Consider the following 17,115-nt stretch of genomic DNA (forward strand, 5'->3'; position numbering starts at 1 on the left):
AAAGATTGTCCTCTCGGCAGCAGGCATTTTATTTAAAGCGGCACATCTGTATGGTTTAAAGCCCGAGTATACATTGATGCTCTGATACACGTCGCTGTATGTTTTGCTTGGTCCAAATACTCTAAAATCTTCTCTGCCTGTTTGTATTTTCTTCCCCGTGACTATCTTCCACGCGTTGTGTGAACCTTTTGTGTGTGTGTGTGTTTGTTTGTTGTTCTCTTTCTCTTCCTTGGCTGTGTATGAGTGTGTGTGTGTGTGTGTGTGTGTGTGTGTGTGTTTGAAATGATCGTCCTAGGACAACTCTCACCCTGCTCGTTAGGCATTGTGTATTCTATACCTTCCTCGTGCACCCGACTCTTCTCTTTCCTCTCTATTTTGTGTGTTGGTTAGTGCGTCTCGGTGTGAGTCTGTGTGTCTGTTTCTTTGTTGTTTTTGTTTAGATAAACGCAGGTGTTAGTTTTGTATTTCTCTGGCGCTCAAACATTCCACGACACCTACCACGCCGGTCAGAGGCTTGATGGCGCTTGTGGAATGCTGCCGCGACCAGCCGCGAGGTCGAATTATGCAGTTGGTCCCAATTCACAGGAGCAGCAGCAGACAAACAAAAAATCCACCCAGCTTGTCCCCAGTGACCAGGCAGGCCAAATCCGAACGAACATGAATAACAAGAAACGAGCCACATTCAACAAACGAAGCAAAAATGGAGACGATGATCAAATTCTACCGTAGGCCACGTGCCGGTCGTTGCTTCGCTCGGTTTGGTTCCATTCGCTGCGCGGAATCATTTCCAGCAAGGGCAAACCATTCAGGGCAACTTATGGAGAATTTAATTACGCGTCCTTGCGTGCGTGGTCGATGAATTTTGATATCGAGCAAAAAAAAAAGACTAAGAGCATGGTCCTGGGGCGCGTGCCACCTTACTGCACGGTGGTAATCATGAAAGATAATTAATTTCTTACGTAAGCAATGGCTTTAAAATAACCTGCTTTCGCCAATGGTTCTATTTCGGAACACTCAATTTCTGCCTGTTGATGGGAAAAAGTTAGTCGTTAATTAAAGCGTAAGCGAGTGCCCGATGGCGGGTGAAAGGTAAAATGTGCTTACCATGATTATTTTTCACACCGCAACTTGTTCAGCAAATTTGAATTCAATAGCACCACACTCCCCCCGCCCCAGCACACCCACTGACTGGGAGGGGCAATTTTTTTCCGATCTGTAAATCGGATTACGAACCGATTTACTCAAGTTATTGTTCAACGCGCACCGCGCACCGGGCGCCTCCATCGCTCAATCCACCAGGCGTCTCCATCGTGTGCCGCTCAAAATCAAATTTGGATACAGTTTTGGCGTTTTATAATACCTTGTTTTTATTTTCCATCACTTTGTTTCGGTTTGCATCACACCAACTAGCAGCTCCCCCACGCTACATGGGTTTTAAAAGTTTGCCTACAGCCCAGCGACAAATAAATTCCCAAATGACCATCGCGTACCAAAGCGCAAACCCCTGTGGCGGAGTTACGAGCGGATTGTCGTACGACAGTACGACAGTCCGCTGTAGGTGTGTTTTTTTTGCTCTTTCGTTCATCGTGTCGTCTTTTTTTCGTCCTTGCTGTGTTGTGTGTTGTCCCTGTTTCGCGCCCGCGAAAATAGCTGACGAGATCTTTCTACACCCGGGGAAAGTTGTAGAAAGTTGATTAAAAAGTTGCTCCATGGTAGAGGATTAAATCATCGCCAGCATTTAATGAGCGTTCGTTATGCAGAACGCTGACTTCGTTGCTTTGCGGGGCGTTTTTTTGTGTGTGTGTGGAAGCGTTTCGAGAGCGTTTCTCGGTACATCCAATGGCCTACATTTTAAGCAGAGATTTACAGGGTTTTTTCTTTGTGTATCGTTCATTCCGTGCTTTATTCGGGAGAAATGTGTGTGTGTGTGTGTGTGTGTGTGTGTGTGTGTGTGTGTATGTGCGCAACATAACTTTCATTTCTATAGCTGCAAACAAAACAATTCTACCTGTTGGTGTATTTAAATCGTACAAGCTAATACTATCCCACTTGAGCGTGTTAAGCAGATGATGCCGAGCCCATTCGCTTCGAGCAATGAGCGAAAGGAGAGTTAAGCGTTGTTTGTTTGTTTGGAAGAAGAGTAGATTAGATCCTCGTCCGTCGCTTTTTACCACTTCGGTGAAGGTTATTATTATGATGGAAACATTTTTGCAAAACACCTCTTGACTTTCCTTGTGGTCTGCTGAATGTTTTTCTTTTTAATTCCCATCTGCTGCCATGAAGAACACTGTTCTAGACTTAACTTTTCATTTATGTTCGACCTTTAAGCATAATAGAAAATGGGTCTTCACTGTGATAAGCAATCACCGTGGCACGAGGCAGCTAACCGACCGCAATGTCTTACTTCGAATCCGAGCATTACTCCCTCGTTTAGATTTTACACCTACGACCATCGCACCCTCGGCTAGAACGGTAAATAAAGTAACAAAAAAAAAACGCATTTCGGCCAGCCGCTAGCCAATGTCAATGTACGACCAATCCCCACACAAACCATTCTGCAGTGAAAATGGATTTATGATGTTGCTTTTCAACAGTGCCTTAAGTGCTGTCGGTCCCTCGTCAATGTCGTCAACCTTTTTTGGCGCACTGGACACTGGGTTCGCGGAAAGTACGTCCGGGAGGACGTTGCATATCGGTGAAGCGGAAAGTTAAATACACAGGCAACACTGTCAGCTACCCAGCTTCAATGAAAGTGCAACCCTCAGTCCCGATACCGGTGAGAGAAGGGCAATGTGGTGGTGGAACGAATTAAAACACACATACACACACAGTAATCATTGCAAAGAGGACGTATTGTGAGTGACAGGGCGCAACGTAGCGTACGGGTCCACGAGCTCCAAAGCACGTCAGAAATAATCAACCACCAAACCAACATTAATCAAAAAGTTCGTTAAAATGCATTCCTGTACGATTAAAGCATTGTGTGGTGTGCCGATCAAACGGCAACAAAATGGAGGCAGCGTTTGGCTCTTTTCCCACCGCAAGTACAATCGCCATTGGTGAGCTCTTAAATTCACCTCCTTTTTGTGTAGCTTTTATGTTATCTCCGCCAACAACCACACCAAACCAAATGGGGTAGCAAATGGGGGAGTTTTCTTTTCATACCATAAAGCCGGCAGTGCGTGTGGCATGTGTGTGATCGAGCACCACCAACACGGCGACACTCCCCGCGGTGTGCACGGTCCACTGTCCATTGTTATCGCACTCTGCCTGATGGATGCTTTCAATGGATTTGCAAAAGCAGTACACAACAGCAGACAGAACAGATCTCTGAAAGCTTGCCTTTTGTGAGTGCGTTTGCCCGAAACCTTACCCGCTTCCACCGCATCGTCGTAATCATAAAAGCGGGATGAACATGCAAAACCAACCTCGAGCGGGAGTGATTCCACGTCGACAAACACACCCATGCTCGCATATAAACATACACAGGGAAAGAAGAAACAGAAACGCCCGCCTGACGCCAAAATGTGTGACACGGTTCGGTTCAATTGTTGATTGATTTGCCCATCCGATGAAGCCCATTAGCAAGTGATGCCCGGCGTAAGGCATCCAATTCCCATTTGCTCGGTTTTTCCTTTTGCCTTGGTGTAGGTGTGCGAGGGGAGTAGAAGAGAAGGACGGTCTTTTAGGAAGCAGGAGCACCGACGAATCTGACGGTAATTGAGAAGCTTTCGGTTGGAGGGTTTCGAGAGAACATACACACGCAGTGACGCACACATAGTGGCAGACCCACTGGGGGACCGGAACGCAACTTTTTCTTAATTTAATGTCGGTTTTTTTCTTCTCTATTTCAATCACTCTAAATGATGTTTCCTTCTCCTGTTTGCAACATTTAAAATCTCTCTTTGTACACTTGTTCGGTCTATTTCTTTTCCTCTGTCATTCTATCTCTCTTCTGTCTATTATTCTCTTTCGTAATTCGTCTCTACGCCCTACCGCCCTATCGCCCTGTCGCATACTTTCTTGCTCGAGCCTTTTCGAGCCATCGTTTGTTTGTGATACGTTTGCCATCTGGAGTGCACTATTCTTCTTTTCGCCCCCCCCCTCCCCTCATTCCCGGGAACGTAAATGTTGGACAACATCAAAACGAAAACAACAAAACCATGAACCAATGCTCTCAAAACCCCAAATTCAATCATCACACGCATCCCTATTACACACAACCGCCCGACCGACACCGTGGCACCAGGCTCAAGCCAAAAGCATCAGCGCCGCGGTGCCATTTGCATTGTGATCAACAACGACAACGTGGTGCACGCCAACGATACCGACACGGACCTGGAGGAGGACGGTTGCTGCGCAACAGCAGCGCAACAGCGCCGGAACTACCAACACCAACACGACCACCAACACGAGCAGCAGCAGCAGCAACAGCATCACCAGCCGCAGCAACGGTACGCGAACCAGCCCGGCTGCTGCTATGGGGGCGGGGGCCGCCACCAGGACGATGGGTCCGGGGCGGCCTCCTGCCGGCACCACAAGTTCCGCAAGATCAAATGCCTCTGGAACCATCTGAAGCGGTACGGGCTGCGGCGCTCCGGGCCCTCCGTGCAGGTGTCGTCCTGTGGCGGGGCGTGCGACTTTGGCCCACCCTCTCCCACCGTCTCGGCCGGTGCCGGGGGCGCGGGAGGAAACCGGCTGGCCGTGCCCAGCCCGGTGCCGCCCGGCTGCCGGCATTCGCGCTGCTCCAGCGTCGGATGTGGAGAAGGTCAGTCCGATAGTCTTCTTCTGCTTCTTCTTCTTCTTCCTCTTCTTTCTCTTCTGCTATCTAAACGACGCATTTGCCTTGCTTTGCCTGCCGCCTGCCAACCATTGCCATTGCGTTCCGTTCCGTGTTGCTACTGCACGCCGCTCTGCAACACTCGCTTGTGTCATTGTTTGGCTATTTCTGCTTGCTTCGCTTTTCGCACCAGCCTGGAATGCTTGCTTCTTAGCTCTTGCCCTCTCTCTCTCTATTTCTTGCTTTTTGTTCCTACTAGCTGTTTGTTTGCATCACCCTAGGTACACAGTCACTAGATCTAGGCTGGTTTGCTCGTTTCGTTAGTTTACGACACACTGCTTTAGCTGTACCGCTTTTGGCAAATGATTAGCTCTGCACCCTTACATCACACTTTCCCGTTCCCGCCCATTTTGTTTGCATTAAACCCCCGTCCCTTTAATGCCTGCTGCAAAACGGCACATCAGTTCATTAGCGTAGCGCTGGTTAAGTCTGTTTAAAAAAAAAAACACGCGTTCATTTTATCCATTAGGATTAGCAAACGGTTAGACCCTGTAAAGCGTCACCTTGTTGTGAGCACTTAGCAGAACATTAGCGAGCTCACCATTTTCCCTCCCGTTTCTAGCAAAACAGCACAATTGGGTAAGGCTAGAGCCGCTCCAAAACCAAACGATAAAAGCTCCGTTGCGTAATTAATTGACCGGAACCGGCGAGATCCGGCAGATGGGCGCACGGTGGACGTGTTAAGTGATGGAAATTCAGTTTTATAACTATTCCGAATGAGCGAATACGTGGATGCGCAATGCTTAACGGATACGCACGCCGCACGAAACGGGGACAGTAACCACATTGCTTTGCATTGGGTGGTTGGTATAAATATTTAAACTGTTATTGCAGTTAGTGCTGCTGCAAATGGTGAACTGTGGGAAGCTGTATCCCTTGCAGGGGAATGGTGATGGCAGCTGTACGGTAAAGGCTAGATAATGTAAATTGATGCTTCCCGTTAGATGATGTACATTTTTTGCTTGTGCTGCATAGCTGGCAATAGAATTGAATTTCATTTGTTTAAATAACATACAATTTCTATTAGTGGGGCCCTTCACGATACTAGCCAGCTTTTTATATGGAGTTTGACAGTTGGCGGCTGAAATCTTGTCAACACTCTATACAAAATCACAAACAAAACTAGCCTGCCATTTTCAGCCTAGATTATTTTAGCCACAAATTTAGAATTACATTCGAGTATCTGCTCGAAAAAATCTGCTCAAAACAAGGTTTTCATTTATACCAAGGTGCATTAAAGAGATCAGGTGGCGGACTCTAGAATCAAAGTGTTCTCATCGAAGATGTTGTATCGAAACAAAATTGGTTGTTAAATAGCTCAACTTTGATTTAGCTTACAGTTAGCAGTGTAGCATGCGTTTGAAGAACTTGAAGTATGTAGAATGAAGATTTTAAGAGTGTTTTAAGTTACCAGAAAGCCCGTTTGAGCAAAAGCTTTCACCCGTCCTGTCAAAAAGTGACGTTTTAATTTGGTTATGAATAACAGGCTATGAGACCACCTGGTCTACATACACTTTGGTACGATTGTATGCAGGGATCGACAGATGTGTCCCACAATGTCGCCCAGCAGAAGCGTTAAAAATCAACATTCTTAATGCATACACCTCGGGATACGAGCATCTGTATATTATACCCACTTTGATAACTGCTCGAAAATTGCTATACAATTTCAGCCTATGGTCGTAAAAGGTAAAAGGGTTCAGTGTTTTCACAAAATGTCCAGAACTGTCACAAACCAAGTAAGAATATCTAGAATGAATACGGTTGCTTATACGGTCGGATTATTTTTTAACGCTGCTGCCGCTTAACGCAGTTTGATTTTAATCAAAAGCGTAGTCAATTTACATGGTGAATGATTTTCAAAACAATCCTTATTTTTATACTCTGCAAAAGCAAAAACAAAACCACCATTGTTCTTCGGAGCGCATTTCATCGTTTGTGTTTCTTCGTTTCCTTTCTTTTGTTGTTTATAATATTTGAATGAATGGCATACACAAAAGAAAGCAATTTTGCATTATCTAGATTGCAACAGAACAACCCGGTTAGTTGTTCAGCATTTAGCAACGCAAATGAGCGTATCGCTTCACTGAGCGATAATTTATTTCCGCTAACGACGCAACCGGCAAGATAGGCACCGTAGGCTCAACGATCCGAAAACGTGTCTACCTGCCTATGCAACGCTGATACTTGCTCAGCAGCCCGTTGGAACACGAGTTGGGATCGATGCAGCGCAACAGCTTCACACCCTCCTGCATATCAATCCGTCCGAAAGCGCCCACTTCCTCCACGCATTGCACTGTGCATGGTTTGGATTTGCTAAAAAAGTAAAACGGGAATCACCGTTCATGAAATTCCATCCTTCTGTAGAAGATGCGTTCCGCTTACCTTGTGAATGGATGGAAATTGTGTGAAATAACTCTATAGGTTGAGTTGATGTTAAGCACTTCTATTACGGATCCGCGTGCATAGCAAACGATTGCACTCCTCCCCAGCATGCCACATTTTTCTACAACACAGCAAAATAATGTTAAAATTTAGGAACCAATTGAGCAATGTAAGTGTACAGGAATGCCGCCGCACCACCCCAACAATCACACACAAACCTTGCGTGTCCGATCCATTGGCAGCGGTGCACTGTTCGTGCGTGTACGGCAAAACATCCACCTGCTCTAGACTGTTGTCGGACGACATGAGAACTTTGCGACCTTTGCGACCAAGACCTTTGCGACTGGTTGCAAAAGCTCCTGTTCAAAAGCAGACAGTCTTGTCTGATCGTCGGGTAGCAGTGCGTTGTCAATCTAGTGTTTTCTCGTTAGTTATGCCACTTTCGGTGCATCCGCTGATGTGCCTTAATACCAGGTGTTCCTTGTTCGTGCCTGTACGACTTTTGCGCAAACGGCGGAAAGCAACGTTCAACAATTACTGCTTCATTTCGCACACTACCAACCGTTGGCCGTTCGCCCGGCGACGCAAATTGTAAAAAAATAGCCACGATCAAAGCTTTCGCCGGTTTGTGGTAAATTGTGGGAGATGGAGATACAAAAAAAAGGTCAACGTGTGTTGGCGGAGGCTCTGTCAGCTGCAGAAGATAGAAGGAATAGACGAAGAGGAAAAAACACTAACACACACTTGCTTGCTTAGAATCAAACGAGGATGGTATTTGCAATTCTCTTGGTCACTTTTCTGTTTTCTCCTTTGCGCTCTTGTTCGAAAAGTGAAGGGTTATGCTTAGTTCAAACCTTTTGTTGCTGTTGCCTATCCTTCCACGTAGTTTATACGGTGAAGTGAGCACAAAACCACTACCCGTTTGCTTGTGGCTTTGGCTGATGGTGAATGTTTCGTTACGTGGCGGATAAAGCGATGCGCAAAAAAAAAGAACTTACTGAGCAGCTCAAGGGGTTGTTGTGGCTTATTTCTATTTGATGAAGTCATGCGAACGGTATGGTTGTTGGTTGTATGGGTATTTAATGTTTTGTTTGTAGTTTTTTATTGTTTTCACAAGTAAAATTCACTCTTTTATGTTGGTGCGTTTGTTGGTAATGTCAGCTTGAAAATGTGCTCCGGAACCACGTTCGCTATGGATGTTTGTTAATGTAATGATTAGTGTTATAATAGTCTTTGTTGGTGACGTTTCTACCACAAATTCCCATTGTGTTCATATGTTTGTTGTTGCATATTTCTGTGATGTTCGTGTTACTGTTCGCACGCTTGTGTATGCGTTACGGTGTTTTGTTCTTAATTTTAAGAAATTTTCAGTTGAATTACAAAACCATACACGGTTTGCAATAAAGCACCTTTTACCATTCTTTTCGGTTCGTTGCGTTCCATTCCCTTGTGTTTTGTGTTTGTATCAAATAAATAAACATGCTATCCTGTGTTTTTTTTTTGCGGCACGCTCCATAAACCATGTGCTTCGAGTGCGCCTCTCGACCAGGTCTCGAGCGCCGACAGATATCGAAACCATCCCGTGCCCGTGCTTTAGACTTTCTTTCCAAGAAGTGTACCAAAGCCGACCATACCCTGAGACAATGTTTATTTTTACACCAGTGAGTGAAAAGATAATAATCCGCTTTGCGATTATGCTGGCGGGCGAACTAGAAAGGACACTCCGGTCTGTTGGTCTGTTATGAAAACAATCAGACTTGGGCGGAGGATGGGATGTGGTCGGTGTATGGGAGTTTGTAAATGTGCTGCCTTTAGATTGTTTGGTTTGTATGTATTATATTTTTTTTTTGAGCTTGAAAGAGTAATATTTGATGCTTGGGCGTCATATTGTGACACGTTAGCGTGGAAACAATTTGTTCGCAAATCGCAGGTAACGCTAAATCAGTGTATGGGTAAAAATAGTATAAGAAAGAAAGACAGGCAAAAAGCACAATCACAAGCATCAGCCAGTGCGCAACGGATGGTTGTCGCTCTTCATATTGATGCTTTTTTGTTCTGTTCCATCGCACTTTGTTATTGGTGAAACCGTCATCGAAAGGGAATGGTATTGTTGCTCCTGTTTTTGTTTCGCTCTCCTCTCGCTCGCTGCGACGGAGCCTATCTCCCGAATACGTGATTTAATTATGCTTTCCCCTCCGTTGCTTACGAGTGTTTCGCTCTGTTCTTTTCTTTTTTTCAACCACCCGCTCCCGGCACATTTCTCTGCGGCATTTGCGTGCGCTGCACACCCGGGACACGTGCTCATCGGCTGCCGGATCGGGTCGAATCGATCGCTTGCCCTGTTTGTCTACCATCAATGGCGTCATCTAAACATCAAACATCGAACACACGCACACACACACACACACTCTCCAAAACACACCTGGGCTCCCCATCTTTCCTTACCGGCAATGGATGGCCACGTCCGGGCTTGGGATCAACAACACGGACCACTGCGCGTATGCGCTTCGATCGAACGGAAATCTAATTAAAATGGCCCGCTTCACCGAAAAACTCCCCGGGGGTGGTGGTGCGACACTATCGGACGGCGCTTGACCGGGCGGCTTGACAGGTGGCACCTCAACCCGTCCCTCGAAGGGCTGGCGGGCGGAACATAAGGCGGCCCGGACGCTCGGCATCATCATGGGAGTGTTTCTGCTCTGCTGGCTGCCATTCTTTCTCTGGTGAGTATTACTTCTTTCCTTTCGATGCCGAGAGCGGTGGGGCAGACACTTTGTCTTTCGAGACAATGTAAAAGGATACACAAATGGTAGGCAACGACTGAAGGTAGCGAAGCGTTCTCATACAACGAAAGGCAATATTAAATCTAATTATTATTGTAAAAAATGCCCCGCCTAGGACCAACGAAGGATTGTTGATTTTTTTTTCTCTTTTTTTATTACATCGGATTTACTGCGACCACCATATATTCCAGAGTAATATAATTAACCAACCTGTTTGCCATACTTCTGGTCGCTAGCGGAAGTATGTAGATTGATTTTATTTACAGATCAAAGAAGCAAACATCTCTTTTCCCCTGTTGCAATCCAATAACATTGCACGTTCGAGCAATTTGAATACCACAGCAATTAATTAATAAAATAACTGTGGATTGTTTAAAGCATTTTCATGGAACTGGTTGCGCGTATCAAATGAAACGTATGATTTTGCACTCCCCTTTCGATTGGACCGCGCGCCCCGATGTTTGCAGAACGCATGCGGTGCGTTAGCGAAGCATTTAGTTGCGTCTGCGTGAATGGAAACAATTCGTACGCAATTATATGCGAAACGATAATCCCTCACCGCATCCCTCGGCGGAGGCGCATCATTTTATGCACGGGCGGTTGCAATTAGTGCAGCACTTAAACCGTTGTCACCGCAACTCACATGTGTGGCCACTGTGACCACCGTCTATTGCATCCGCTCTTTTACCTCTATTGCCCACGCCAAAGCAATTAGCACCACATTGAGCTAAAGCATATTAATTTGATAGTGGTAATCGTATCCACTGTGTCCTCTCCCCATTTTTGCTACGATTTTATTTTTTTCTGTCCATTCTCGCCCGGGACCTTCATACTTTGATAATTAACACAAATTGGATTAAAACATGCAGAGCGTACAGGATAGCAAAGCGAGCAACTGCGGGTGTGGAAAGCTGAAAAAGCAGAAGATAGAAGTAGCATAGCCATAGCAATAGTAGCAGCAGCGTGTCGGACGTGCACGAAGAACCATAAATGAATCAAATCAAAGCGATCGTTTGTTTTCGCTGCCGCCGTCCCAACGACATGCAATCGTGTGCATCGATGGAACGGAGTCGGCAACAAAAAAGCTGTGTGCTACTGCACTCAGTGCACCATCGTATGGGGGCGGTGGGGGGGGGAGGAAAGCGAGCAGTTGATTGACCGATTTTCCATTTGATTGAGCTAGCGTCCCGGTGGTGACGCTCTGATGCGTTACGACGATAACTGTTTGGTAATTAATTTCATTAAAATCATCGTATCAGCTTTTTTTTTTGTTTTGGCTACATTTCTTTCCGTTTCAACAAGTGTGGTCGAGCGTTAATTTTGGACGTTTTATACGGCGGATAGGCGGAAAGCTGTGGTAGAGAATGTGGAGGTGTTGCAGCACAGCAGCTTTCAGTACAATTTGATAATCGCTTCAATGTGTGAGTGTTGATTCTGGCATTGCGTGGGAAGTAATGAACTATCTGTATAATTGATCAACAACTAACTTTTTTTTATATTAATTAATCATACATAAAACGACCTACGTAGACTAATTAAGTAAACGTAAAGTTATTGTGTTAAAGGCACACCTCCAAATTTAAGTATGATCTATTCGAGCAGTGCCATCACACAATACCAAACATTTTAACGACCATTAATACCATCTATGAATTCCAAATTTTTGATGATCACTAGTGGTCTTGATTGTCTGATTATTACTTAAATTGTATTGTATTGATTGTAGGTTGTATGTGTTATTATCTATTTCGAAGAATCTCACATTTTTATCCTTTGAATTCTTTGAGAGATAACTGAGAGATACCTGATAGATAATCAATTAATCAAACGTTTAATAAGTATAAATAAGCGCATGAAAAAAAAATCAATCACATTTCAGCCGCTCATTCAATGATCGTTTAAAAATGTCTGCGGGCACTTTTCCCTTCCATTTTCTTCGTCACCGTCACCGGTTAAATGGAAACGCTCAATTAATGCGTAGGATTTTTCCATTTCCCAAGCGCCAGCAACTTGGACACGGTTGTGAAATCCTATGCACAGTAACAACGGAACCATGCGCCATGAATATCGTTTCCATTAACCGACACACAGGCAAAAGCTTTATTTCAGCAACAAAATAAGTAGAGCGTAACGGGGTGGGTAGCAATGGGAAAGACATAAGAAGAAGGCACCACAAACCAACCCCCACCAGAAATGGGAGCAGAAAAAAGGAAAAAAGGCATCACAGCTTCGGTAAAGTTTCGAATGAAAATCCGCTCATCCCGCTCGTTTCGGCCCCAAAAACCCAACCAGCCTGGGATTTGGTCCCGGTCAAACACCCGCCCGACCCGCACGCGACGAACGAGCGCAGCAAGCGGCGTAGCAGCCACTCAACGGCTCGTTATCCGCAAGAATGATTGCCGCGAATCAAAAGTGAAAAGTGGCTGTAATCGGAGACGGGCAGGACATTTTTCCGGGACGAGCGCTTGTTTTTTGTTGTTGTATTTGCTCCGCTCCGCTCCGAGCAAACCGTTCGTTATGCGCTCTTTGTTGGTTCCCAAGCATCCTGCCCTAGCTCCCATCCGTATGCGTATTGCCCCTGGGGGAAACGTCACGTGAGTGCTGGCGTACACTTTTGACGAGCGCGTGTTGGAGCACTGAGCTTCGGATAATCCATCTGTTTATCATTCAGGGTGAATTCTCCACCCACTCCCCGCGTGGCGCACTGACAGTGGAAACGACGAACGCACAAACAATTACGGACAGCAATAGTAACGTAGCGTTGTGCCGTGAAACCCATATGTGTAGCTGTACACGTTGATTTGAGCAGCCTGTCAACATATGTCAAGTCGTAGCCGGGCACGGTCGGGCAGAAATATGAACTGGCTTCTTGCAAGCATGGGAAGTTCTGCTGTCTGCCGTTCAATGTCATCTCACTGCTAAACACTGCCAACAGCAATCAAAGGTTCTCGTTTTCGGAAGTTTGGTTTGTTTCTGCTTTCTTTCTTTTTTTGTGTGTGTGTGTGAGCCATGGTATCATCCACGGATGGAAAACCGGTGAACGGTTTGTTAGGTGGTACCACAGGAAGCCGATTTTTCGGATTACACCCAATCTAAAGTCGGATAAAACAAAATGGAATGTAAAGTGGTGCCTTTTTCCGCTACAATTACTGTGACGAGGGAAGGAGGGACCGGCGGACAAAATGGAATATAAAAAGCAAGCTCAAGTTTAAGCGAGTTTGGACAAGCGTAATGCCGCTTCCGGTACCGGCTAATGAATTTGTTGGATTTGTTTGTTTTGCTTGATTTCTGCTGTAGTGGTTTGTAGTGGTTTTTGTTTTGGTTTTGGTTTTATAATGTCCAACAGCGCGCTGGTATAAAGAAATATGGAAGCATTTGCAATCTCTTATTGTGTTTTGTACAGCTTACAATGCGATCGTTTAGCAAAGTCATGCACTTTAAGTTGTCATAGACTATAGGATTCAATCATGGTAAGTGCACAAAACAGTAACATGTAAGCGTCCAACTTTGGCAATTACTGAATTTATTGCCCAGAAATTGTGTTACGGTAATCACTCAGATGTACGAGATCGAGGTGGTTGAATCCAGTGTATCAGCATTCAAAACCTTGAAATAACTGTTATTGTTTTTTAAATGCAGAAAATCCTTTGTATCACAAACACCATCATGAATAAATCATGACAAATTTTAGTCAAAACGTCTAATTGCACAAACAACAGTGGGAAAAGGTATACACACTACCTGTTTCCTTAATTATGAAAGGAAGATAATTCATAGAAGAGAATACTTAACGTAAATGCTATGTTGCTTTGCTTTATAAATCATCAAAATCCTTCCTCGTCTTGGCATTATATCCTGTATAGAGGTATCAGCTTTATCTTCTTCTTATTTGGCTCAACAACCGTTGTCGGTCAAGGCCTGCCTGTACCACTTGTGTGGGCTTGGCTTTCAGTGACTTATGAATTACCCCGCATAGCAGGCTAGTCAGACGGCACGGTCCATTTGCGGCTTGAACCCATGACGGGCATATTGTTAAGTTGTACGAGTTAACGACTGTACTACGAGACCGGCTGACAGCTTTATCACAGCTTACAATAACTATCATTTAGAGGGAGAGGTTGTTTCAGCCTATAAAGACTAAAACAATATAAACAACGCTAACCATCTATCCGATCCACCCATCGACCAAATATGTATTCATTTTTGTCGTCTTTGCTCTATCCCAATACTCGAATGCAAAAATGTTTGCTATCACTTTGCTGCAGGTAATACATTCTAACATTTCTTCCTTTCGTACGTTATCCCCCAGGTACGTCATCACGACGCTGTGTGGCGAGGAAGCCTGCCCCTGCCCAGACGTCGTCATCACGGTACTGTTCTGGATCGGGTACTTCAACTCGACGCTCAATCCGCTCATCTACGCCTACTTCAACCGGGACTTCCGGGAAGCGTTCCGGAACACGCTCCAGTCGCTGCTGCCCTGCTTCGTTCGCCGCAGCCCGTACGGGCACAGCGTCTACTACGTGTAGTATTAAGTGCATACCCGTAGGCTGTAAGGAAACTTGCTCTTTCATTTCGGCTCCATTTTTCCTCTTTGGTTAACGCATGCTATCGTACTGCGTTTGGAGGGGACGTATACATTCGAAGAAAAGTGTGTATTTTTTTTTTCGTAGTTTTTGTTGTTTCTGGTATGTCCTTGCGCAAACAAAAAAAAAAACAAACAAACAAGTGAAACGTAACAAATCCTCCTTCCCAGCGGATCGAGTGTACCATGCGTGATGAATGTTCTCATCAAACATTGTGCGCGCTGTACTCGGGGGTAGCTTTTCTCTACTTTATCAACCTAACAAGGTAGCAACCGCATCCTTTCCCATTTTCCACTTCTTCCACTGAATCCACCCGCGCCCAGGGAAAAGTGTTGATAAGCTCTGCGGTAAGCTTTCGCTCCACAGGGTATCATCGCACTGATCGTGACTGACACTTTGTGCTGCATAATTGAACGGTTTTGCTCGAAGAAGGCCAGCCCAGCCCGCACCCTGCTGTGAGGTGTCACAAATTCGAATGGGAAGCGAGCAACAAAATACTCGCAGCAGAAAAAAAATGCCCCAAAAAAAAATACCGAATGATGTCTGCGTTGTGCTGATTCAAAATCGAATTAGACAGATGCTGCTGGGGTGTGCTCCTGTGTTTGGGGACACATTCGGCCCTCGGCATCGGACGCGGTAAAGAATGTGCGCACCATCGGCGATACAGCCCGGCATGGTACGGGGGCGAAATTGGGTAAAAGGCGAACACTGTTTGCTCACTTCCCTGCGCGGCAGATTGTGTCAGCTTTGATCAATTCGTGCGACTCTGCCTATGGCGGGACACAAATATTGACAAACAGTGTGTATCGGATGTGCGGGTCAGCGGGGGGAGGGGGGGGGGTGGGGGGGGGTGGGGAGGTTGTTTGTGTGTATCGAAAGCTTGCAATCTTCGGTACACAATGTTCATTGTGTATACACACACACACACACACACAATTACACAGACAGAGGAGGAGAGCCACGCACGGAAAGCAAACACACGGAAGGTGCAAACGCTTTCAGCGTTATTTACCCATCGGCTTTCGGTTCCCACCGGGGCCGGGGAATTGGCTACCTGTTGTTGGTGAATGTTGCTTCCGCCGTACCGGGATCGTGAGCAGCCTCGGCTGTGCTTTTACGGTCATTTGCAGGATTTTTATTTTTGGTGGCGACAGGTTCCTACGGTGGCTTGAAACTTGCACGACCGAACTTGGCAGTAAGCGGATTTTCCATGCAACTAGAGAAGGAACGATATGGTTTAAGTTCAACATAGTGATGCTGATTGCACGCTTTCACACACTCGCATAGGCAAAAGCGTCAAGGTATGAACGCACAAATCGAAATCGCATGACCAAAAGCAACAAACAAAGCCCTGTTAACCGTCAGGGGCAGACAGCTAGGTTTGCTTTAACACATTCTGTTGGAGGAGGAATGTAACTATCCCGAAAAAGTCTCACCGAAGCGGTTGTACCATCGATAGTGATTTTTTTTCGTTTTTGTATCGCATTTGTTTTCCTTTCACTCGATCCCTCGTACAAAATGATATTCCCAGTGACCGTCGTCTGCGCTGCCGTTGATGTTCCCGCTGGCGAAACCGGGGGCCCACGTACTTAGACCGCCCACTAGTGTGAAATGTAGCAATAATTGTAGGTGTTATTAAATCCACCTCTTCCTTCGCACCTTCCGCTTCGGTATGGTGAAGGAAGAATGAGGCAACAAAATGAGACAAAATACAGACGGCCCCACAGTAGATGTAACACTAGATGTAACTGTTTAGCATGCCGGTGTGTCTGACAGCAGAGGAGCGGCGACCGGTACTCGCAATATATCAAAATCTAGGCAGAAATAAAATGAATGAATTGTGTAGGTGTTCATTGGTGCACAGGCAAGAATGAGGGATTTTTTGTGTCACTAACGAAAAACGAATCGATGATAGCGATCAAGCTGTTAGGTAATGTACTATAAAATTTAAAAGAAAGCTTCGTTTCATTCCACGCCAAACAGTACCGTGTGAGCTTTTTTGAAAGCAATATTGCTGAAATGTTTCACAGCGGTTGACCGTTCCATGCCGTTTCATTGCTTGAAATGTTTCATTCTACGAACAGAATCATCTTTCTGCCGTTGAAAGCCTGCTAGCCGTTCGTAATTTAGTACAAAGCATTGTAAAGAATTGTGATGATTTTAACTCGATTATTTGTTTTATTACTAGTTGAACTGAATTGTGCATTATGTTTTGCGTAAATGTAGAATTTTTGTGTGACAATTTTGAGGTTCGTATTTGAGATGCATTTATCCTGCGGAAATTATGCATTAATGCCGATTAAGAGTCAGTGGTTTAGAAAACAAGATGGATCAATGTTCAATGTTTTCCATTAGGGAACAACAATGTTAACTCATTTATTTTACAACAGCAATCCAAAACCGACAATCCACCGCATGTGTATAGCTAAGGAATAAGTTTCATAAGGTCAGGCTGGAGCTATCCCTTAACAGGAGCTAAGTTTTGTGATATTTTGTTGTTCTATTGTGCAAAACATAGCAA

General features: G+C 45.2%; 1 protein-coding gene across 7 annotated transcripts in view; it reads left to right on the forward strand.

The window, feature by feature from the left end:
• Positions 1 to 15,114, forward strand: part of LOC121588290 (octopamine receptor beta-3R-like) — a 58,820-nt gene extending 43,706 nt beyond the window's left edge. For 6 of the 7 annotated variants that reach the window (XM_041906040.1, XM_041906038.1, XM_041906036.1 and 3 more), the window contains 3 exons: positions 4,250 to 4,768; positions 9,837 to 9,948; positions 14,318 to 15,114. In XM_041906040.1, coding sequence (XP_041761974.1) covers positions 4,250 to 4,768; positions 9,837 to 9,948; positions 14,318 to 14,537 — 851 coding nt within the window. In that variant the 3' untranslated portion in view covers positions 14,538 to 15,114. The remainder of the gene's footprint in view (positions 1 to 4,249; positions 4,769 to 9,836; positions 9,949 to 14,317) is intronic. The other variant, XM_041906042.1, reaches the window with a different exon arrangement.
• Positions 15,115 to 17,115: the final 2,001 nt, after the last annotated feature.

This window comes from Anopheles merus, chromosome 2R (assembly GCF_017562075.2).
Source record: "Anopheles merus strain MAF chromosome 2R, AmerM5.1, whole genome shotgun sequence".
NCBI classification, from domain to species: Eukaryota; Metazoa; Arthropoda; class Insecta; order Diptera; family Culicidae; genus Anopheles; species Anopheles merus.